At 35.1% G+C, this 20,935-nt stretch overlaps 3 protein-coding genes across 5 annotated transcripts; 1 reads left to right on the forward strand and 2 right to left on the reverse strand.

Moving 5' to 3' along the window:
* Nucleotides 1-45: 45 nt before the first annotated feature.
* Nucleotides 46-10,112, reverse strand: LOC107878801 (DEK domain-containing chromatin-associated protein 4). Of its 2 annotated transcripts, none has more exons than XM_016725932.2 (12): nucleotides 9,864-10,112; nucleotides 7,439-8,299; nucleotides 7,293-7,326; nucleotides 6,123-6,202; nucleotides 3,261-3,320; nucleotides 2,919-3,029; nucleotides 2,505-2,585; nucleotides 2,339-2,416; nucleotides 1,244-1,700; nucleotides 1,017-1,129; nucleotides 749-779; nucleotides 46-545 (listed from the first exon to the last, which is right to left on the reverse strand). In XM_016725932.2, the coding sequence occupies exons 2-12, from the start codon at nucleotides 8,282-8,284 to the stop codon at nucleotides 388-390; spliced, it is 2,049 nt and encodes a 682-aa protein (XP_016581418.2). In that variant the 5' UTR covers nucleotides 8,285-8,299; nucleotides 9,864-10,112; the 3' UTR covers nucleotides 46-387. The 2 variants fall into 2 exon arrangements, with proteins under 2 accessions (XP_016581418.2, XP_016581419.2); XM_016725933.2 differs by lacking the exon at nucleotides 9,864-10,112 and adding an exon at nucleotides 9,760-9,816.
* A 2,480-nt stretch (nucleotides 10,113-12,592) lies between these two features.
* LOC107878800 lies at nucleotides 12,593-14,845 on the forward strand. Its single transcript, XM_016725931.2, has 3 exons — nucleotides 12,593-12,929; nucleotides 14,158-14,261; nucleotides 14,365-14,845. The coding sequence occupies exons 1-3, from the start codon at nucleotides 12,878-12,880 to the stop codon at nucleotides 14,629-14,631; spliced, it is 423 nt and encodes a 140-aa protein (XP_016581417.2). The 5' UTR covers nucleotides 12,593-12,877; the 3' UTR covers nucleotides 14,632-14,845.
* Nucleotides 14,846-15,183: 338 nt separating this feature from the next.
* On the reverse strand, nucleotides 15,184-20,012 carry LOC107878799 (cysteine synthase 2). 2 transcript variants are annotated; one of them, XM_016725930.2, is made up of 6 exons: nucleotides 19,552-20,012; nucleotides 18,847-18,921; nucleotides 16,991-17,134; nucleotides 16,144-16,533; nucleotides 15,828-16,063; nucleotides 15,184-15,587 (listed from the first exon to the last, which is right to left on the reverse strand). In XM_016725930.2, exons 1-6 carry the CDS (start codon nucleotides 19,750-19,752, stop codon nucleotides 15,365-15,367), a joined length of 1,269 nt encoding a protein of 422 aa, XP_016581416.2. In that variant the 5' UTR covers nucleotides 19,753-20,012; the 3' UTR covers nucleotides 15,184-15,364. The 2 variants fall into 2 exon arrangements, with proteins under 2 accessions (XP_016581416.2, XP_047249329.1); XM_047393373.1 differs by having other exon boundaries at nucleotides 15,184-15,680; nucleotides 19,552-20,003.
* Between the last annotated feature and the right edge of the window lie 923 nt (nucleotides 20,013-20,935).

Genomic DNA, 20,935 nt, shown 5'->3' on the forward strand with positions numbered 1-20,935 from the left:
AAGATAGTTCCAACACCAAGAAATCACAAGTTTCAAGACGAATCAGGCTGAAAAGTTCTGTCCCACAAACAATAAATAAGAGAACAGCCATACATAGTCCCAAATGGATGTTTCTGATTACAGTATTTGTACTTGAAATCCATGATCAAGGAAGCTAAATAAGTTAACAGAAATAAAAACTACAATTGTGTTTATACAAGCAGTAACCTTGCATTTATAGTTCTACGATATCCTAGTCAAAAGAGTTAAATCATAAACGATACATTGACAATAGATTACAGCTAGTTGAACTCATAATGGGCACATGGAGGCACCAATTCATGAGGAAGATTGGCGGATATTGAGACGGACGGCTACATTTCCCGTCATTACATTCTACTAATGTTTTCAGGCTTTCACACCTTTAGAAGGCTTCTTTGCATCCTTCTCAGCCTCACCTTCCTCATCCTCGTCATCATCCTCATCAGCTAGTTTAGTAAGCTCATCCTGGATCATAATCTTTATAGACGATTTTCTGGGCGCGAGATCTGTATCAAACCGCTTGGCTGCAGAAGAAAAAAATTGTCATGCATTGGTTTAGAAATGGGCGCTCATTTGAAATCTATATCTTGCTACTACGATCTCATGGAGGACGTACATCATGTTTCTATATATTGAACTATCACAATAATCAATGAGACCTAGCATCTTTTTTATCCTAGTACACCTAAAGAATTGCCAGATGGTAAGATGAAATTACAACACTCACCAAGTTGCTTTAGAATGTCAGTAAAGGTGGCCTGCAAGCACAAAACAGACAAGATGTAAGCAATTTCAGAATGCAAAATTTGAGAATGTAAATTACCAGTGGAAAGTGATGACTCAAATATGCAACGACCTAAAGAGTCTCCATGAAACAATCACACAAGGAAACTGAAAGATGGGATGCATTAAAGAGAGAAAAGGAAACCGAGAAAACAATACAACATTTACAGTCACAGCAGGAACATGCAACCTAATTGGAGTTCAATGCTAACCGTATTGAAGTCAACTTCTTTTAGAATTTCACAAATTGCATCTCTAAGTTCATCATCACTTGGTCTCAATTTATCTTCTTTGCTCTTGTCCTTTCCCTTCACAATCTTTTTCCCTGCACGAACAGAAAATTTCATCGAAAAATACCTTCGATAACCATCATGACAACATCAACCATATTTAAACACCTCTAAACAATCTATCAATGGGCATATATAGTGATTCTCACCAGTACTTTCTTTGGGAGTAGACTTCTTTGGCGTTGAAGATTCTACTTCAGTTTTCTTCCTCTTTGAAGATGCTTTGGGAGTGGCATCATTACTAGCATTGGGCTTCGAGCTCTTTGATGATTTTGAAGGGGTCTTTTTGGGAGGACTTGGTACTTTAGAGACTGCTGGTTTCTTGGTCTTGGCTTTCATAGCAGGTTCCTTTTTTGTTGAAGATTTATTCAAACTTTGCTTATGCTTTTTCTTATCCTCCTCAGGCTCATCTTCAGATTCACTCTCCTTCTCACTTTCAGACTGATCTGACTTCTCATCATCAGATTTCTCAGGAACACCATTAGCCTTTTCTTCTTCAGATTCCTCCTCGTGGACATCATCTTCTTGCTCAGATTCATCTTCTGACTCGTGCACATTCTTCTTCTTTTCAGCCTTTTGAGATGTACTTTCAGTCTTCTTTCTGCTCTGTAAATACACCAGCAACCAAAATTGTGAAAAGAAAAACCCCACAAAACTCATTCGAATAAAATATTGATGTAAAAGCATAGCTCCACCCTTTCTTTTTCTTAGTTTCCATCTGTATCATTTTCCATTTAGAATGATTAAACATGAACCAACTCTGATCTGATAAAGTGTATGGTAATAAACATGATGAATGTTCTTAAAAATATGAAGTATTAATCCAGAAAGCAAATTTTTAACTTATTGTTCGACAACTTTTCTCTTCTTTTTGATAAAGGTAAAATGATCGCATTCTATCCAGCTCAAAAATCAAATTAGAACTTCAACATTTCCAAGACAAGGACTCTTTAACGCAGCAGGAACAATTTGCAGAACACTTTGGAAAGTTCTATACTGTTAAGTCATATGGTGATATCAACACTCAGAGGTTCAGGATATGGATGAAAAAATGCAAGGTGAGAATAGGTAAAACTACAACCAAAAACTTTGGGCAATGAAATCTAATTAATTCTTTATGAAATTTTGCCCTTGAAATATAATAAGCCTACAGGATACAAGTTGCCAGTGGCAAACCAAAAATCATATATTAGTTGGTATTTCCCTACTAAACTTAAATAAACATTAAAATAAGAGAGAAATACCTTGGCTGAACCTTTTGAACTAGCAGATGCCGATGAGGGACTCTTTTTGCTCTCTCTTCTACGCTTCTTTCCTCTTGGCTATTCATTTGACCAGAGATGCGTCAGCATACTATAACCTAACAGAACCATGACAGAAATGCTTTTATCACTGACAGAAATAACCCACCTGTTCCTTCTCGGCAAGCAACTCAGAAGTCGTAGCATGAGGAGCTTCCAAGAATTCCATCAACTTCACCACCAAGTCTTCCTGATCCACACAAATCACCAAATTAGTTAAAGACACTTGAGAGGAAGATTGTATACAAAATGCAATCTTCACAGACTATGAAGTGACAGTTGAGGATGAACCAATTTTCTCTGTCAAAATTTTTAAAAGAAAAATTAGCTAGCACCTATTTGGCCTTCACTCATAAGATTATTTACCTTTTGATACGTAATTCTTCAGACCTCACTTGTGGGATTTTACTGGGTATGATGTTGTAGATATGTAATTCTCACAAGATAAATTGCACGTTACGAGTAAAGAACCCCTTCTGTGAAATATAAAGGTCTAGCATGCAGCTAAAACATATGAACACACCTTTCTCGACGTAGCTCTGGTAACAGGTATATCCAGTACATCACAGAATTCCAACAGCTTCTCTTTAATAAACTTGTCAAGCTTTTCTTTTACTTTCATCTTTTGCTTTTCCTGCAACATTACAATGATCTAACCTCAAGCAGTTCTAAGAGCTCAATCATAAGTTAATGAATGAGATACATTTCTTTGAGAATCAGTGAGAGAGATCTATTTACAACCAGGAAGACGTGCAAAGAGAAGGTTTCTGCTCAATTTTCCCCAAATCACCATCCCAGGCAATAAAGGAATGTGATAGTCATTCACTCATTTATACATCCTTCCACAACATGAGAAATCAATTACCTCATTTTCATGCCACACAAAGCCAGAAAATCGTGAAATGTTGCTCTTGATCTGAGCTGCCTGCGAAGGACGAGAACTGTGAGAGAAAAGAATAAAATGTTGAAACTAGGAAAGCGAAATCAGCAGTGAATATCGATTTAGTCGATATGAGCTTCTGACTAGTTCCAAAAGTAGTGATAAAGCAAGATGCAATCTTAATCAAGTTATCAGTAGAAGAATCATGCTAAATGCTCTGAACAATCATAACTGAAAGAAGAAAGGAAGGGAAATTCCGAGTGGAACAAAACTTAGAATCCAGCTGACATAAGCACACAATGGTAAATAATTCTCAGACTTTTTCTTTATAAGAAAGACAAATATATTTCAGATAGCAGAAACTAAAAAAAAGTACCTCATAGTTTAAGCTGAAAAAAATTGATATGGTGCTTCTGTTGCAATTATGCCTCTTTAGAAACTAGATAAATTTAATAAAGCCCTTTTTTTCTTAAAGAAATACAAACTTCTTCATGGACTGAAGCTGCAAATGATCTCAAAATTATTTGCATCAGTTTACTTGTCACTGCTTTTGAGTTGGGAAAGAAGAAAAGTAGAATAACAATATAGCTCAAACAAAATTCAAAATGCTTTGGAGTACCACAACATTTTTTGTAACCATGGGGTCCGGGCCAGATTGCGTGCACCGGGTAATTGCCACCTCCCACCAGCACAAGAATTTCCTCAATATAAAAGGAAAATGTCCGCAACTTCTCCTTGGTGATTTCATATACCGATTTTATCTTCCTTTCAAGGGTTAAAGGTGGGGGAAGAAGGAAGATGACTTCTTTTATAACAATTAACATCAAGAAAAACAAAACTTATACGCTATCACAGATACAGGATGAATCATAAAAGTTCAACTTAAGCATTCTACTTTCTGATGAACATAGCATCATCATGAGCAAGAGAAACTCCGGTTCTGCATTATGCACATTGTCAACACGCATGAGGAAGTTTCAAACACGTTAAAGAATCTTCTTTCAGTTCTTTTTTTCTCCAGTAATAAAATGTAAAACAAAAATTCACAGATGTTAGTAGATGTTGGTCTCTGAATATAGTTTGAGACTATCTGATCCTATGGAATCTTTTTTTTTTTTGACAAGGTAACATTTGTATTGATTCCACAAAATCATATAGGATATAGTTACAGCTATATCTAGGCTTGGTAAGCAAAAAGAAAATAAAATTCTATAGGGACTCTAAAAACTGTCCATGCGTCCCTGTATTCGTAATGAACATTCCGAAACACCAAAAATGTAAAAGTTAAATACAATTACGCTTTATTGTCTGGATGGAGTTGCTTTTGTTTTCAAAACCTCTTGAGTTCCTCTCTTTCAAGATAGTCCACCAAATGCATCCTGGAATCATTTTCCAGATCCTTTTTTGGGCTTTAGATCCTCCTCTCCTGCTCCAGCTATTTAGCACATCCAGTGTATTGGTGGGCATTGCCCAACTCAATCCAACCTTAGCTAGAAAGATGTCCCACAACTGAGGTCACCTTACAATGCAAAAAAAGATGGCTATTTGTTTCTGCATAATCTCCACATAGAAGGCAAATAGAGCATAGGTGTATTCCCATTCTCTGATCCTATGGAATCTTCATCCAAGCCTTTTCGACATTCCTGACTGCAACTACTACTTATCCGGACTGGATTGCATTTATTGGAACTATCAATAACATATTGTATGAATTATTCAACTCTCGAAAAACAAAGCAAGAGAATTCCATCATTCCTCTAGGAGGGACACAGAAAACATAGGATGAACTTTAACATATTTTTTTAAGTGATTGCAAGTAGCAAAGCTACAATAGGTCGGGCCTGATGCAGCATAAATCAAAAGAAAAGAAGGGGGTGTCCGAGTCTTTTTTGGTAACTAAATGATTTTATTTACCAAAGAGACAATACAACTCAAGTGAAAAAAAAGATCAAAAGAAGCTCCTGGACATAAGTCCCAGGATGGTCAGCCATCTGTCGTACTCTACTCCTCTTATCACTAAAGCAAATACTAGCTAAGGATAGAAATTCATCAAATCAAGTTGTTTTGCCAATCTAGGTCTATGATTTCCTCTACAAAAAATGTCCTAGTTTTTTTTATATTTATGTACAGTGTACAACATCGTTCACTATGTTAGAACAAGTAACTTTTTTTTTGATTTAAAAAGGAAAAAAGGAAACAAGTTCAGCATTGTATATGGAACTTCACATCCAGATGCATCCCTAAAGAAGATCGGGGGAGCTATTCTTCTTAGCCTAGCTTGGACTATATGGAAGGAAAGAAATAAGATGTGCTTTGAAGGCAAAAAGGAGCAGCTGCAGTCTCTGAAACATAGCCTAGACTGCTTAAGATTCTAATCTAATCCAACTGCATTTTCTCTGTACTTTCACAGCATCAACTTGATACTGTTCAATAAAATCTTATCTAATCCGAAAGGAGAAAAAAGTGAATGAAACTAGGAAAAAAGAACTTGATAGTTTCAAAAATTTGATTGATAAAAGAGCTCATTTGTTACATATTTGACCATTAAAAAATCCAAATATGCACAGATAAAATTTTAGCGATCCAAGGCTTTCTTCAAAGTACTCATATGAGAGAGAGAGAGAGAGTTACATAGCTTTAGTAAAGAAACCTATCCATTGTCAAAAAGCGAACTTAAGGGACACAATTATATCTTCAATGGGAAGACCAAGGGCAAGATAAAGTAACGATTTAGAAAAGACCAAGGGCAAGATAAAGTAACGATTTAGAAAAGACCAAGGGCAAGATAAACAGTACAATCTCGAGACAAAGATCAGAAAAGGAAAAGAACTATAACTCAGACATCACCTTTCCGCGCCGTCCATAGAGAATTGTGTGTAGCAATTTGAACGTTTCTTCAGTCTTCTTTCTGGATAATTTGTATGCAACTGAAGTCAAGAATCAAAGAGAAAGTAAAGAATGAAAAAGAGTTCCAGTAACCAAATAATCTCAGCTGAATCATTAGACATCAGAAAATAATGTGCCCGAAAAAACAAGAGACCAGAGGCTCAAGCATGGCAAAAACTTAATTTTCATAATTGAGGAGAAGATGCACCAAGGAAATTAGGCTGCTCAGCGACGTATCGGATCACTAAAAACTTCTTCCTTTTGATCAACTATTGGGTCATTTGGTAATTGAAGACTTTGGAAAACCTATCATGATACACAAAGAAGGGATAAAAAGGAAAAAAAAGGAGACAACACTAACAAAACACAAATTGATATACTCAGGAAGAAGCTGACAGCGGCCGATCCAAGATCTTAATTAGGATAGGACTTGAAGTCTAAATTCGTTATACATTCAAATTATGAATTCACTCTTTCAGATATGATATTTGCTGAAATTTTTGCGGGCTTCCAAAATAAAAAAATTTCTCCGTGATGAAAATGCTGCGTTTGGATCAACCCAGTGGTAGTGGGACACACCCCTGGAAACTGAACCGAGCTCAAATGAAAATAATTGGTCCCTTAAACTCTACACATATACTTGTAGGAATAGAGGTAGACAAAGAACAAGTTCTACAGTAACATAGGCAATTACGATAAGCTGCAAATTTCTATATATATTCGCAGAGAAACAAAATCACGTACAGACACAACATGGAAGATCTACAGTCTCATGGATTCCACAAAGTTCTAACAAAGAATAGGTCACAATGGAAGAAAAAGATCTATACACTACCATATCATTGGAATTAAGTTTTAGGCATGATCTCTTTTTCTTCAGTGTGTGCGTGTCTAATCAAGGTGGGGAGATAAATCCTTTGTGTTCGAATTTTACTGATGTAACTTTCCAGTAACTTGGAAGGGTCACAATGAAGGCATAATCATGAAAAAATCACATATCATCAGAAAATGACTTTCTCTTTTGCAGCAATATGAATCTGAAGAGGTCGGGGCACAGCTGAATTTTACAATAGAGATACCATACTGGGAAAAAAATGACAGCTAAAAATCAGGGATAAGTAAGTAGAATACCATTGGGGATATCTTTTAGTGCAGTTCCACGGCCCTGCAGAGCACATAAAACATAGATTCATCTCATAAGCAACAATAAAATGTGCAGTGTGGGCCTAGAATCTGGAAATGCAAAGGGGAGAAATATCACTAATTGTATAACAGACCTTCTCAATACGAATATCCTTGTTGGCTTCTCTGTCAATAGATGCAACAAGCCTTTCAACAGATTTGCGTTCGCGTACCGGACGGTCAATTGTTGAGGGTGTAGGAGTTTTTAGCTCCTTCTCCTTCTTTGGCTCCTTCTCCTTCTTTGGCTCCTTATCCTTCTTTGGTTCAACTTCTCGTTTCCTTTTCTTATCCTTCTTCCCCTTTGATTTAACACTCTTCTTGGACCCTTTTTCATCCTTATGCTTTTCATTGTTTTCCTTATCCTCATCCTCTCCACCTGCCTCCTCTTTAACCTCCTCATCCTTATCATCTGGCTCTTCGGCCATTTCTTCGTCCTCATCCTTATTATCTGGCTCTTCAGCCATTTCTTCTTCCCTGTCCTTATCATCTGGCTCTTCAGCCATCTCTTCTTCTATTGCCTCACTCTTGGTTTCCGGTTTCTCCTCCTCTACTTTAGTATCCTGGTCAGGATTTTCTTCTTTAGCTTTGTTGTTTCCTTTCACCTCTTCCTCTTTTTCGCTATTTTTTTTCACCTCTTCCTCTTTTTTGTTGTTTGCTTTCACCTCTTCCTCTTTTTCGTTGATTTCTTTCACCTCTTCCTCTTTTTTGTCGCTTTCTTTAAGCTCTTCATCTCCTTTGGTTTCTTTGACCTCTTCTTTGTCTACATCCATCTTTTCAGCATCGTTTTTAACACTCTCTTTGCTCTCTTCTTCCTTCACTTCCTTCGTTTCATCCTTTTCCTCATGTGTATACTTGTTAATCACTTCACTCTTATCCTCCACTGCCACATTTCCATTAGCAGGTGCTTCTGCCACCTCAGAAACCGTCTCCCCTTCTCCCATAACTAAAATTCAACTCTATTCGACAAAAATCAAAAACTTTAGCAAGCAGCAGAAACCAAACTACATATAAGCAAAGGTTTTATAGTAATTTGCAATAATTTTGTCAAAAAATTAAAGCAATTGACAGTAATTGATGCAGCTCAATATTACCCTATACAGCATTAAAGCAAAAGTATCAAGAATTGTGCAAATTATATCTTCAAAGTATTTCCATATTCATTTGTGACTACTAACAATGAACCTTAACACACCGCCTACAAAAGAAGACACTAAAGATCCAATTTTTGTCTAAATCTACAAAGCCCTAAGCTGCAAAAAACAAATGTTTCCAGACAATAAGGGACAAATGCAGACCCCCAAAAAAACACAAATTCGTGAAATTACACGAGTTGATATAATATTAAGAAAAATTACAGATTTACAAGCAAAATTTAGCTATTTTCAACGCTCAAGCTCACCGAGTTTAGCAAGTAGCAGAAAATTGAACTGCATACAAACAAGCCAAGCAACATAACAAGTCGCACAGAAATTAGCAAATATTTTGGGCACAGATATGTAACAATTGGTAGTAACTAACACAGCTCAATATTAACCTGAACAGCACAAAGCAAATTTATCCAGAATTTTGCAAAAAATTACATCTTCAAAGTGTTTCCAGAATCATTTGTGACTACTAATAATACACCTTAACAAAAACAAAAAAAACGACAAAAACAAATAGAATAAAGATCCAACTTTTATCTAAATCTACGAACCTAAGCTAAAAGAACCAAATATTTCAACAAAATAAGGTACACATACAGAAAAATTAGAACAAAACTAGAGAAATTTACATATAATTTATGTGAGATCAAGGAGCGCTTATAGAGATTTACAAGCAAAATTTAGAGATTTTCAAAGCACAAAGCTCACCAAGTTTAAAAAATAGCAGAAACTAAACTGCATACAAGCATTTCAGGCAACATAACAGCACAAAAAAATGGTCAAATAATTACAGCAAGTAGCAGTAACAGACACAGCTCAATATTAACCTAAACAGCACTAAGCAAAATTATCCAGAATTTTACAAATTATATCTTCAAGGTATTTCCAGATTCATTTGTGACTAACAACAATATAAACTTAACACACCGACCACTGAAAAGAAAAATAGAATAAAGATCCAATTTTTATCTAAATCTACAAAACCCTAAGCTTTAAAAAAACGAAATTTTCAACAAGATAAGCTAAAAAACACCAAAAATAAGCGAATTTACATAAAATTGATGCAAAATTCACAACTTACAGAGCTTTGCGAGCTAAATTTAGCGATTTTTCAACAACAAAAAAACTTATAAAGCTCAAAATTAACGAAACTTACATAAATTGATGTGAGATTTACGAGCAAAATTTAGCGATTTTTCAACAAAACAAGCTTAAACACACACAAAAATTAGCGAAATTTACATATAATTGATGTGAAATTAACGACTTACAGAGATTTACGAGCAAAATTTAGCGATTTTTCAACAAAACAAGCTAAAAAGAAGACAAAAATTAGCGAAATTTACATATAATAGATGTGAAATTAATGACTTACAGAGATTTACGAGCAAAATTTAAGCGATTTTTCGAAGCTCAAAGTTCACTGTCGTAACTGGGTTTCTCTCTCTCTCTCTACAACTTTCTCTCACTTCGTTTCAACGTTTTCACACACACAGTGAAGAGAGTCGGGAGGCACTTTCTGGGTTTTGTGTACAAAATTGCGTAGCGGACTCCAAATTCCGGATTTAAAACCGGTTTAATGCCACGTCAATCTTGTGCCACTGAGCTATTGTGTGCGCTTATATACTCAAAAAAAAATTTAGCTCAATCAATTTAATTATGAAATTTAATCAAACTTTTAAATAATGTTTTCAAGTTACCAAAATTGATTTAGATTAAAAAAATTGAATGTAGTATTAGTAATTTTTTTCATAGTATTTGGGTTATCACTTGTATTTTATTTGTGTTGACGAAAATATACTGCGTACGTTATTATTATTGTTATTGTTGTTTGATTATCCATTGTTGGATTGTTATTACATTTTTTTTGTGTGTGTTATAGATTTATTTTGTGTCGCGTTAATTTATTGTTGTTATTGCTTTTGTTTCTGTATTTCCTTTTGCCAATTGTTCTGAAATATTCTTTCTATTCGAGTAAAGGCAAAATATGTGTGCATTATATCTTCTCATACCTCAATTATGAAATTATATGAGTATGTTTTATTGTTGTTGACTTTCGTTCAAAAAAAAATGTTATTAATTCATGCAGAGTTCGTGTACTGATTCAATCAGCAACTAGAGTTGTATGCATCATATAAACATAAAGCAACTGATCGGGATCATTTTAACTTTGTCGAAATAAAATTCATATTAAAATAAAATTTCAAATTTACAAGTTTCAGTTTCAAAATTTACGGTGAAATGAAAATTTAGATCAACGGTGTATGATGATCTGTTTGCAAAGGGCATCTGAAAATAGACGGTGGAGATTGCATTATTTGCTTTGGACCTGCAAAAGCTTTTTTACGCTACATTATTTTTAATCATCGTTGACTACTAAATTATGAGTCTTTTTCACCTTTATAATTATTTTTTGTTTGTTTTGTTTTTTGGTTTTTCACTTTTTGTTTCTTTTTTCCCGCTACACTTTCCCTCCAAAAAAACAAATCTTGATATTTGAACAAATTGAAGTAGTAGTGACAAATGACATTTCACTAGATCCAAATGTTGATGGAGATGTAACTTTCTTGAGTTTAATATTTTTAAATTTAAGAATTAATCAATTAAAATATTACTAATATGGTTAAAGCTAAAACTAATGTTTAATATTTATATAATTTTAATAATTTTTACATTAAATATTGAGTCAATTTAGATTTGTGCTGAAAAAAATCAAGGAAATAGTTTCTAATAAGGACGATTCCATGCGCTAACAGACCATATGAACATGAACAAAATTAGTAGTTTTTACTTAGATAATATGCGTATTTGTATTAGTAAATTCAAAGAAAAATATGTCAAAATGGTTATGATGATTATTTAAGAATAGGACAAGCGTGTTGTCGATCAAGATACAAAGATAGTCATGACACGTATTATGATGCACGAAAGCCCTCTACCTTATCAACAACTATCGGCTACCAAAAGATTCGCGATTTTAAAATCACTATGCAAGAAAAGCTATACTAGTTTGTCGTTTTGTCTCTTGACTGCAAATGAATTGATAATATTAGTAAAACCAAAAAGTTGTTTTGATTCCTCGATTTGTATGTTGTCTGTAAAAAATATTATACGATAAATACATTTCTAATAATGAAATAAAGACAAGACAACTAGCAAGCATTCGACGCCTTCCAATAAAGCATGTTATCGAAGGTAAGAGTCAATGGTATGCGACAATTATCACCAACACCTGTCACTGACAGTTATCATCGTAATTGTTGTCATTATATATGACCCCATAAATCACATTATTTAACCATATTTACCACAGTTAGTTGTTGTCGATATTAGTCATTATTGTAACCATCATCATTATCATAATTACTACTAATAACCGACAATCAATGCCACCTTAGCTAACTATCACAATTCAGTTGCTATCGACATCAATCATTATTATTAACCACCACTGTCACTAATGATTGTAATCATAATCGTTGTTATCAAATTCCATCACACACTAATCACGTTACTCAAAAATAATTGCCGTTGCTATTAGTAATCGTTTGCAATCACTACCACCATCATAGCGACTATCGACAATCATCATTAAATTAGCTTTCACAAACATCCATCACAATTATCAGTCACCAACACCAACTACTACCCCCCAAACATGATTATTAACTACCATCATCACTACTGATCAGCATTATAATGAAAAAAATTAATAAAAAATGTAAATTGACTAATATTGTTCTATTAAATCCACATTAAATATTATCATACCAATTATAGTTAATTACTTTAATTAAAGTACTAAGGGTAAAGCTGGAAAAAAAAATTCAATTACCTCTTGATTCTTTAAACATACCAACTATCTTTAGATAATTTTTTTTAACAAACATGTCAAGTAGTAGGAGATAGAGTAAGTAATAACGATAATCAACAACCGTCACCATTAACGATAACCGCAAACCATTACCACCAATCAAAGTCTTTAGGAATCATTTGGTTGGAAAATAAGTTATACCGAGATTAATCATCCAATCTCAAGGTGGATAAAAATAAAATCAGAATCTTGAGAACCAACAAACACGGGATAAGCTCATGTTAGAATTAATCTCGCAATCAGTTATCTCTCGTACCAAACTAGCCTTAAGTCCTTTTTCGAGTCAAACACCATTAGACAAGGCTAAAATCGTCAATTTCACATGAATAATTTCTCAAGTAAGAACTAGAGGGTTCTCCTTTTATTTTCTTTTTCTAGGGTTTCAGATCCTCTCCTATTTACTCAGAAATATTCTACAGTAGTATTTTATTTTTTTTCTAATGTAAATGCTAAATTTGCTTCAATTGTAAGGAGATCGTTGTTGCAGTGAAATCGATGATCATTGGCTGCACCAAATGGATCCCTCTTCACTGAAAACCTCTTCTTCTATCCAAGATGACGAGTGGGGTATTTTTTTTTTTTTGCATCCATTCTCTATTTTTTTTTTCTCTGAATTTTGTTGATCAATTTTAAATAATTGGATTTGTGGTGTTCAATTTCGTTAGATTAGTGTATTGATGATGATGATAAGTAACATGTGTTAGGTAACTCTGTCCACCGAGTCTAGAACGGATGTGAAGAAATCACTTTAATATTGATGGAGGTTGTTTAGCTTGTTGGAATCAATCTTAGCATTGCTTTGATTTGAGGAATTGTGTTATGTACTTCGATAATGAAAGGGAAATTGGAATCACGAAAGGGTAACTTTTATTGCTAATTCAAATTCAATTCAAACTAGCTATTACAGTTGATAAACTCAATTGGAAAGGACGAGAGAGAAGTCGCTATGGAAGCTCCAATCGTCACCTGTCAATGGCGATTAGGGATAGAATTAGTTGAGAAGAAGAAGCAGTTAAGAAGAAGGGATGAGAAATGAGAGGGAAAGATCGTTGGGATTTTACCAAAGTGATTCCTCCCCGCTTTACAATAGTTCACTGTGTTCATATTGAAGTGGACTGTCCGTGCCCCTCACGTGACCCTAGCGCATGTCTCTCACGTGACCTGTATTAACAGGCCAAAAATAACTAATATTCTGTCACTTTAGAAAGGTGATTTTTACGGTACTTGGGTTGGTGAGAGGTAGCAGGTACCTGGTGGAATAGACGAGTTGTGTGCAAGTGAGTTCGGAGAAAACATACCTAGGCCTTCATTAACTGCATTTATTCTAGATGTTATTGGTATTCTAGTGTACATTTGCCACGCTGATTTGGAAATCAAGATAGCAGTTAGAATTGATCACTCTGATGATGAGCTTATATAGTGGAATGTTGTATGCTATGTTGCTCGGACTCTTCAAAAATGTTGCCACACCGGTGTCGGATCCTCCATAAACAGACTATTTTTGGATGATCCGACACACACACATCAATCGAGCAAACATAGGCTGTATGTGTGTTTTTCTTATAAGCAAAATTGTTGATATATGACGCTTTATTGGATCACGACTGGCTGACTGAAGGAATGACCTAGAAAACTTTTATACACAATTATACTTCATTATTAGATTTTAACTTGAAGTTATTTCTTCTGTGTTGTTTTTGTAAACTTCTAAACGATGCAATATCTGAAGTTTTACTGGAGCTTTTTGATATAATGTATACTAACGTGATGATGATCTGACATCTTGGACGATCAGACACTGAAGGATATGTAATTCCAAGCTTGGAACTTGAAGGCTCTGGCGAAAAAAACAACAGTAATTTCGTTGAAGTTGAAGAATCAAAGACATCTGCTACTGAGGTTAGCTCTTAAAGAGATGTTGTGATGTCAAAACTCTTCCAAGCTTATTATCCTTTTCAAGATGTTTTACACTTTTTGTTCACTTACTCTTTTGCAATCTAAGAAAGAGGAGAAGATATATCTTGGACCTCACGGTGCTCCTCCACAGTTGAAACAACAAGAGGTCAATTCTACTAATAGTCGCAAGCAAAAGTTTAGACAGAAATTGAAGGAAGCGGACAGGAAGTACAGTGGAAGTGGTCGCGAGAATAAGGTGGAACATCTGAGAGAGCTTGTGGGTGGAAAAATGGCTGTAGCATCAAAGAATTCCCCCAAGGATTGGCTTGACTCTCACTGCGATGAAAATATGTTTCAGAGGAATCACCGTTAAGTGTATCTGTATTGAACATATCCATAAATTACATACTCTTGAGAAACCCCCTCCCCCTTTCGGAGGGAAAAGAAAGCTTTGACAGAAGGTTTATGTACTCTTGAATAATTCCCCTAGTCAAACCTATGTTGGGGGGCTAATATCACCAGACTTCTGGCTGTGCTCTTGTAATTGTTTATGATACACCAATTCGATCCAAGCTCTATTTCCATCAGTCTTGTTCACCATATTTGGTTTATGAATGGATTACTGTTTCTTTTCGATTTGAAATCAACCTGAATCGAGAATGTAAGGATCTATCGGGAACAACCTCTTACTTTCCAAAGTAGAAGTAGGGGGTAAGGTATGCGTCTACATTACCTTCCAACCTACTTGTGGAACATTGGGCATGTTGTCGTCGTAAAAAATGTGGGAGCTTCTTAGGGAGAAACGATACGTGTACATAATATTGCAAAATTAAATCGAAAAGACTACTGGTAAATCATTTCATAGCTGAATGATTCCAAGAGGGGAACATATGAAAGAGCACAAATTGTTGTCCAACTACCATCATACACAAACAAATGAAATTATATTAAAATTGTCAAAATTTCCTCTTTCTAGCATAGTATATACAACATTAGCTCAACTTCTAAATGGTTCAGTATCTGAAACTAAACATTGGTCTCGTACTGTTGTTAATGAAATATATGATTTGAGGACCCAAAAAAAATCAACGCGAAGTAGCCATACGTCAACTGAGACCAAGAAACTCCAAACCATTCGCTGAAGGTGTCAACCCATGTTCAGATAGGTAATCAGCATTGTGAAATTTACTCAGATGTCGCATACCACTGTCACACAAAATTGTCACAATTGTATGACCTGGACCTAGTGCCTTGGCCACTCTAACAGCTCCGACACAATTCATAGCTGAAGAACTTCCGATAAATAGGCCATCATTTTTCAACAGATACCTGATGAGTCATCGTAAGATTTTTGTAAATAACTCCTCCATAGACTGAGCTCATTCAAATACTGAGAAGAGTTGTTCAAAACGGTGACAAAACCTGAAGAAATTTTAGGGCGAAATCTTATCTTTTTCTTGTCGATTTTACCTTAAATGTGTCGGAGAAGATTTAAAAGAGGTAATGGGTAACACTTTCTGCAACGAGAAAATACTATGATGGGTAATCGACTGAAGAGCCTGAACAAACCTGGACATTTCAACGGCTTCCATATCTGTGCCACGGAAAGCTCCATCAAGTTTTGCAAGCTTAAAATTTTCAGTTAGTCTATTTATTCCAATCCCTTCAGTTATTGTATCAAATGGGTTCTTCAGCCTTCGTCCTTCCGCCTCCTCCCTCGTGTACATCACTCCTCTTGTTACTTTGTTATATAAACCAGAGCCAGGAGGATCAATAAGGAAGCACTTGATATTTGAATTTTTGTCCTGTTGATCATACAGGAGCTTTTAAATAATGCATCATCTAGCAACGGAAAGTGAAGAAGCTTTAGAACTTGAGAACCAACCTTCAAAAACTGGGATACACCGGCTACAGTGCCTCCTGTACCTGCAGCAGCAATAAAAGCATCCAACTTGCCACTCGTCTGTTCCCAAATCTCTGGCCCAGTGCCCTCATAATGTGACCTGAAATTTGCAAGGTTTTCAAACTGATCTGCGAAAAATCCACCCTTGCATTCAGAAGGGAATTTCATATTCTGCTTTTCCTCATTGACCGAGTGACCATTGATTTGACTAGAATCATTGGCATCAATTTGGTTTTCTTTTCTGGTGGTTGATGTTAATTCACTTGCTTCCAGCGCCCTTCTTCTTGCAATATTAACAAAATGATCTCGGTGTGTGATAGAAACTGGCCTGACCCTTTCAATTGTAGCTCCTAATGCTTCCAGTATTTGTGCCTGAAAGGAAGAACTGAGAGAATTTTCAAACAGTAGCAATAGTTTGTTTTCAACTTTTCCTTCGATAAAAAATGGAGTTGTCCTGGCCAGCTTGTGCACCCCGACTTATTCCACCATGTAGAATAAAAGCAACTAGTGCTGTTATTATTATTCTTTTTATATGACTATCCTTTCATCAGAACTTCCACGTCGTTATAGAACCAATGTGAAGATGAGGAAATTACTTGGATTATCCTATATCACTGTCATATTAGCTTGAGCAATAGGCCACTTGATGAAGATTTTTTGAGCTTGCTTTCTGGAACACTTCCTGGTAATACTCGCAGAATGAACACTATAGATCTTTTGAGCTGGCTTTCCGGAACACTTCCTAGTAATAATACTTATGGAATGCCAACACTAAATCTTATCAAGTTAAGTAAAATACAAATGTAGAGGGGAAACGAGCATGTCTTACTTTTTCGAGCGCAGCATCATCTGGAATAACCACATGGCATCTGCATCCATAAGCAGGTGCTACTGTTGCAAGACTAATGGCTGAGCTTCCTGCACTACCCTCTGTAACTACTCCACCTTCAGCTAATGCTCCTGATTCCAGGGCCTGTGATTTGATATTTTACTGTTAATAGAAGTAAAAGTATTTACAGATACCCAAGTTTATTAAACCTTGCTATTTGTAAGTATGTTACGGAAGCAAATTTACATAAAAATAAACACACGAAGCAAATCTGTAGTGTAGCTGTCCTCCTCACTAAAAAGCCTCGCATTCCAATAACCACAATAACTCTTGAACCTTAAACGGCACCTCTGATTCCCCTAACCTAATACCATGAATAAGTTCATGGATATTTAGATTTAAGAAAAGAGATTGACTCGCTTAGTTGAAATTTATAAAGAAATGTATGAAAAATATTTTTGAAGTTTGATCACTCTTCAAGGATAGGATGATAATTTAGGTCTCCAGCAATTACGACACCATTTCTTGATTAAACTAAACAATCTTGAACCAATACTTTCTCCACCTTTGCGAGTTGTCCCTAAGGAAACAACAAATATATTCAAACAGAAAAAAACTTGGGACCCACCAACATCATACAACTTTACCTTCTAGGTCCCACCAGCCACCATCAACATTTCATCTCGCTCCCATAAACAGAGCACGAATAATGTTGGCAGACCAAGTATGCAAGTGAAGGCAAGTTTACCAATGAACTTGAGGATTGAAAGAGTTTCTGAAGGTCCAACGACCGGTGATCTAAATTTGTTCAGCAAGTGAACAACTGTTGGTTTGATTGATTTCTTTGATTCTGTATTTTAGAAACTCGGCATTTTCCTACTTTCACTAACGATATTCAATTGATATACTTTGGCGGAAATGGTGCTCGGCTGTTAAGAAGCTGACACGTGCAGATATATTAGTAGATGATGATAAAAGAGTTCCATTTCTTTCCAACATGCAGATTAATTAGCCACTTCCCTTCCAAATGAAGACATAGATGTCTTTACACATTAGTGCTAGGTGGTGCAAATATTGCCTGACTTTAACTTATAGAATCAGGTAGTCTTATAGGGTATTAGACTTCCCACAGGTATTTCCTGGGCAAACAACTGGTTATTGACATAGAGTCACTCATTTTGTCTGCTCCAATACAGAAGAAAGGCATGGCATTTGGCAATCTTTTCTAGCTAGGTGAAAAGCATGGGCTCTAAATGAATCAGGAACAGCTCCAAATGAACTAGTAATTACTTCGAGTTTACTTCTTCTCCATAATTACCAATAAAATGACTAAAGTATATATCCACAAAAATATGACTTAATTCCGTATTAGATCTGCCTCTGGTGTTTCTCAGGCAAATGTCCAGTTGTTGACATAAAGTCGCTAACTTTGCCCACTCTGATGCACCTTAAAGGCATGACCTTGCCAATCAGTTTTAGCTAGTTGCAAGATGTGTTGCGTGCCAAGTGCATATTAAAAACTTTGATCTACCCTGGAAACGAATCAGTTAGTAATTGGTCAGCAAAATCTGGCTTGCTGCTAAGCATTAAGTTTGTGGTAAGAAAAGAACAACAATGTTTGAAACAAAAAACGGAAAAAGGAATCACAAAAGGAGCTAGTTGTATGAGCTGCTAAAGACAATAGGAGCTCTTCATAAATTGGATCAAATTAGCAAAACTGAATCAGTACTTCACATGAAAATTTAGAACCCGGAATAATCTAAAAGAATGGTAACAGATACAGTTTAAGCAAACAATTAGCCATAACGAGCTAATACAATACTCGCTAAGAAAAAGGAATTTGAATGAAACATCACCTCTTCAATAATCTTCACAGCTACCCTATCTTTTACGCTCCCTCCAGGATTCAAGAACTCTGCTTTACCCAAAATCTGAAAAGGATTTGGTATCAATTAGATATATTCATTGTAAAATATATATATATACTCCCTCCGTTAACTTTTACTTGTCACATTTCGCTTCTCGAGAGTCAAACTGCATGGACTTTGACTAACATTTTTTTAAGAAGTATCTTCTCATAATACCAATATGAAAGGGATCACAACATGTAATATTTTTCATATAGTTTTCAAACATCAAAATTTATAATTTAGAAATATTGAATTAATCTAATTCAATTTAGCTCCAAAGATTAGTCAAACTGACTCTCGTGAAGCGAACCTGACAAGTAAAAGTATACAGAGGGAATATCTAACTATAAACAACTCATCATATATAATCAAACTCAGCGAATTTTTAACTAATTTTACTAATCATATCTAATTACTACAAAAGCATTACAACTCTAATCTCAGCTCAAATAAAGAAGAGGATTACAGTAGAACGTAAAATTAAGCCAACTAATCATAACTCCAATTAGTTCCAAAATTCTGAATCATGATATTTATATAATAAACCTAAACTAATTTACCAATCATATCTAATTCAATAATTTCACTAAATAAACATCTAATTATGCATGCTTGTGCTTAATTAAAATTTAGATACAGAAAAGCACATACTTCACATCCAGTAGCTTCGGAGAGGCTATTGATTCTGATTAACGGAGTATTTCCGATGGCGCCGACGACTCCATTTCTACGTTTTTGAAGTTCCTTTTTCCGGGAAGATGACTTTTGTTGAACTGTTTTGCAGAAGAAGTAAGAGATTATGGCGACGGATAAAAGTGTAGCGACGGCGCCTGCGGTTTGAACCGGCGGCATCACGGTGGTTCTCCGGCGGAATCCGGTTTTATTGAACCGGACCGGAAGTAATGTATATAATGGGGCGGTGAAAGGGGGAAGTCGGGTTATGAATATTTTGATTAATTGTAATTTGGCCACGTAAGTTTCTTTTTATTCATTTTTTACCATTACATCTTTGGTGAAATGGTGGGAAACGTCATTTTTATAATATTGTTGTGTAGCTTAATTAATGGAAAATAATTTTCTCTTTGGTCGTGAATTAGTGTCTGTCTCAGTAGCAGGTTGCTTCCAAGCTCAAATTATTTGAAACAAAATTGCTATTTTTTTCTTGTTATTGATAGATTGGGTTCCAACATTTTTTCCTTTAGTTGATTCAGGAGTTGTTCTCGGGCATCCTTAAAAAAAATATCAATCTTAACCTTCATTTTATATATGTACTTATTAATAGAGATATCTTGTTCGTTTAAATTAATTTAAAGTATTTTATCTTGTCTTTTTCACACTCAAAGCTAGTTGATTTTTCTCAAAGTGCATTAACGCGTAGCAATTGAATAATTCTCTTTCTTCGATAAAAAGGATGATATGGGAGTGTGTGAGGGTGAAGGAAGGTGAACGTCAATTATAGTGTAAAGCCGTATGCATAAAAGTTGCATGTAAAGTAATTCAATTCTATTTTTTTAAATCTCTTCAATAATATTTGATTGCTTCATCGACGATATTGAAATATGATGGAATTGACATTTGAGTGTTTTTTCAAATACTTACTCAAAAATACTTATTACACGATAAGGAGTTATAATGTATAAGTAAGGTAGAAATATTAACAAAGAGTTGAATACAGGGGTGGAGTCATTTTGGACAAGGGGTTCATCCGAGCCCATCTTCAATGAAAAATTATAATTTATGTATGGTTAAAATTACTTTTTTATGTATTTGTAATAGATATTGAACCCCATCTGGCTAGTTCGTACGTTTACTTTTGAACCCCTTCATAAAAATCTCGCCTCCACCACTGGTTGAATAAAATATCAAGCAAAATTGATTGCATTATAATTTTTCATGATCGAACATACAACTTTTTGTACGGAAGTTATTTCACTTGAAAAATAAATAAAAGGTGAAGAGCTATTTGGGATTTTTCTTTACGTTCGCATATTTAAAAGAAGATTTGTGCTAAAAAAAGACATTATTCTCTTTACAC

This window comes from Capsicum annuum, chromosome 7 (assembly GCF_002878395.1).
Source record: "Capsicum annuum cultivar UCD-10X-F1 chromosome 7, UCD10Xv1.1, whole genome shotgun sequence".
Lineage (NCBI taxonomy): Eukaryota > Viridiplantae > Streptophyta > Magnoliopsida > Solanales > Solanaceae > Capsicum > Capsicum annuum.

Bases quoted from the DNA above. Each gene is read 5' to 3' on its own strand.
- LOC107878801 (XM_016725932.2), bottom strand. From the start codon at position 8,284: ATGGGAGAAGGGGAGACGGTTTCTGAGGTGGCAGAAGCACCTGCTAAT. The intron at 2,417-2,504 runs GTGGGTTATTTC...TCAAATGAATAG, and splicing joins TGCTTGCCGAGAAGGAACAG to CCAAGAGGAAAGAAGCGTAG. The intron at 780-1,016 runs GTTAGCATTGAA...TTGTGCTTGCAG, and splicing joins AAGAAGTTGACTTCAATACG to GCCACCTTTACTGACATTCT.
- LOC107878800 (XM_016725931.2), top strand. From the start codon at position 12,878: ATGGATCCCTCTTCACTGAAAACCTCTTCTTCTATCCAAGATGACGAG. The intron at 12,930-14,157 runs GTATTTTTTTTT...TTGGACGATCAG, and splicing joins TATCCAAGATGACGAGTGGG to ACACTGAAGGATATGTAATT. The intron at 14,262-14,364 runs GTTAGCTCTTAA...TTGCAATCTAAG, and splicing joins CAAAGACATCTGCTACTGAG to AAAGAGGAGAAGATATATCT.
- LOC107878799 (XM_016725930.2), bottom strand. From the start codon at position 19,752: ATGCCGCCGGTTCAAACCGCAGGCGCCGTCGCTACACTTTTATCCGTC. The intron at 18,922-19,551 runs GTATGTGCTTTT...AATCCTTTTCAG, and splicing joins CCGAAGCTACTGGATGTGAA to ATTTTGGGTAAAGCAGAGTT. The intron at 16,064-16,143 runs GTTGGTTCTCAA...TATGATCAACAG, and splicing joins GTGTATCCCAGTTTTTGAAG to GACAAAAATTCAAATATCAA.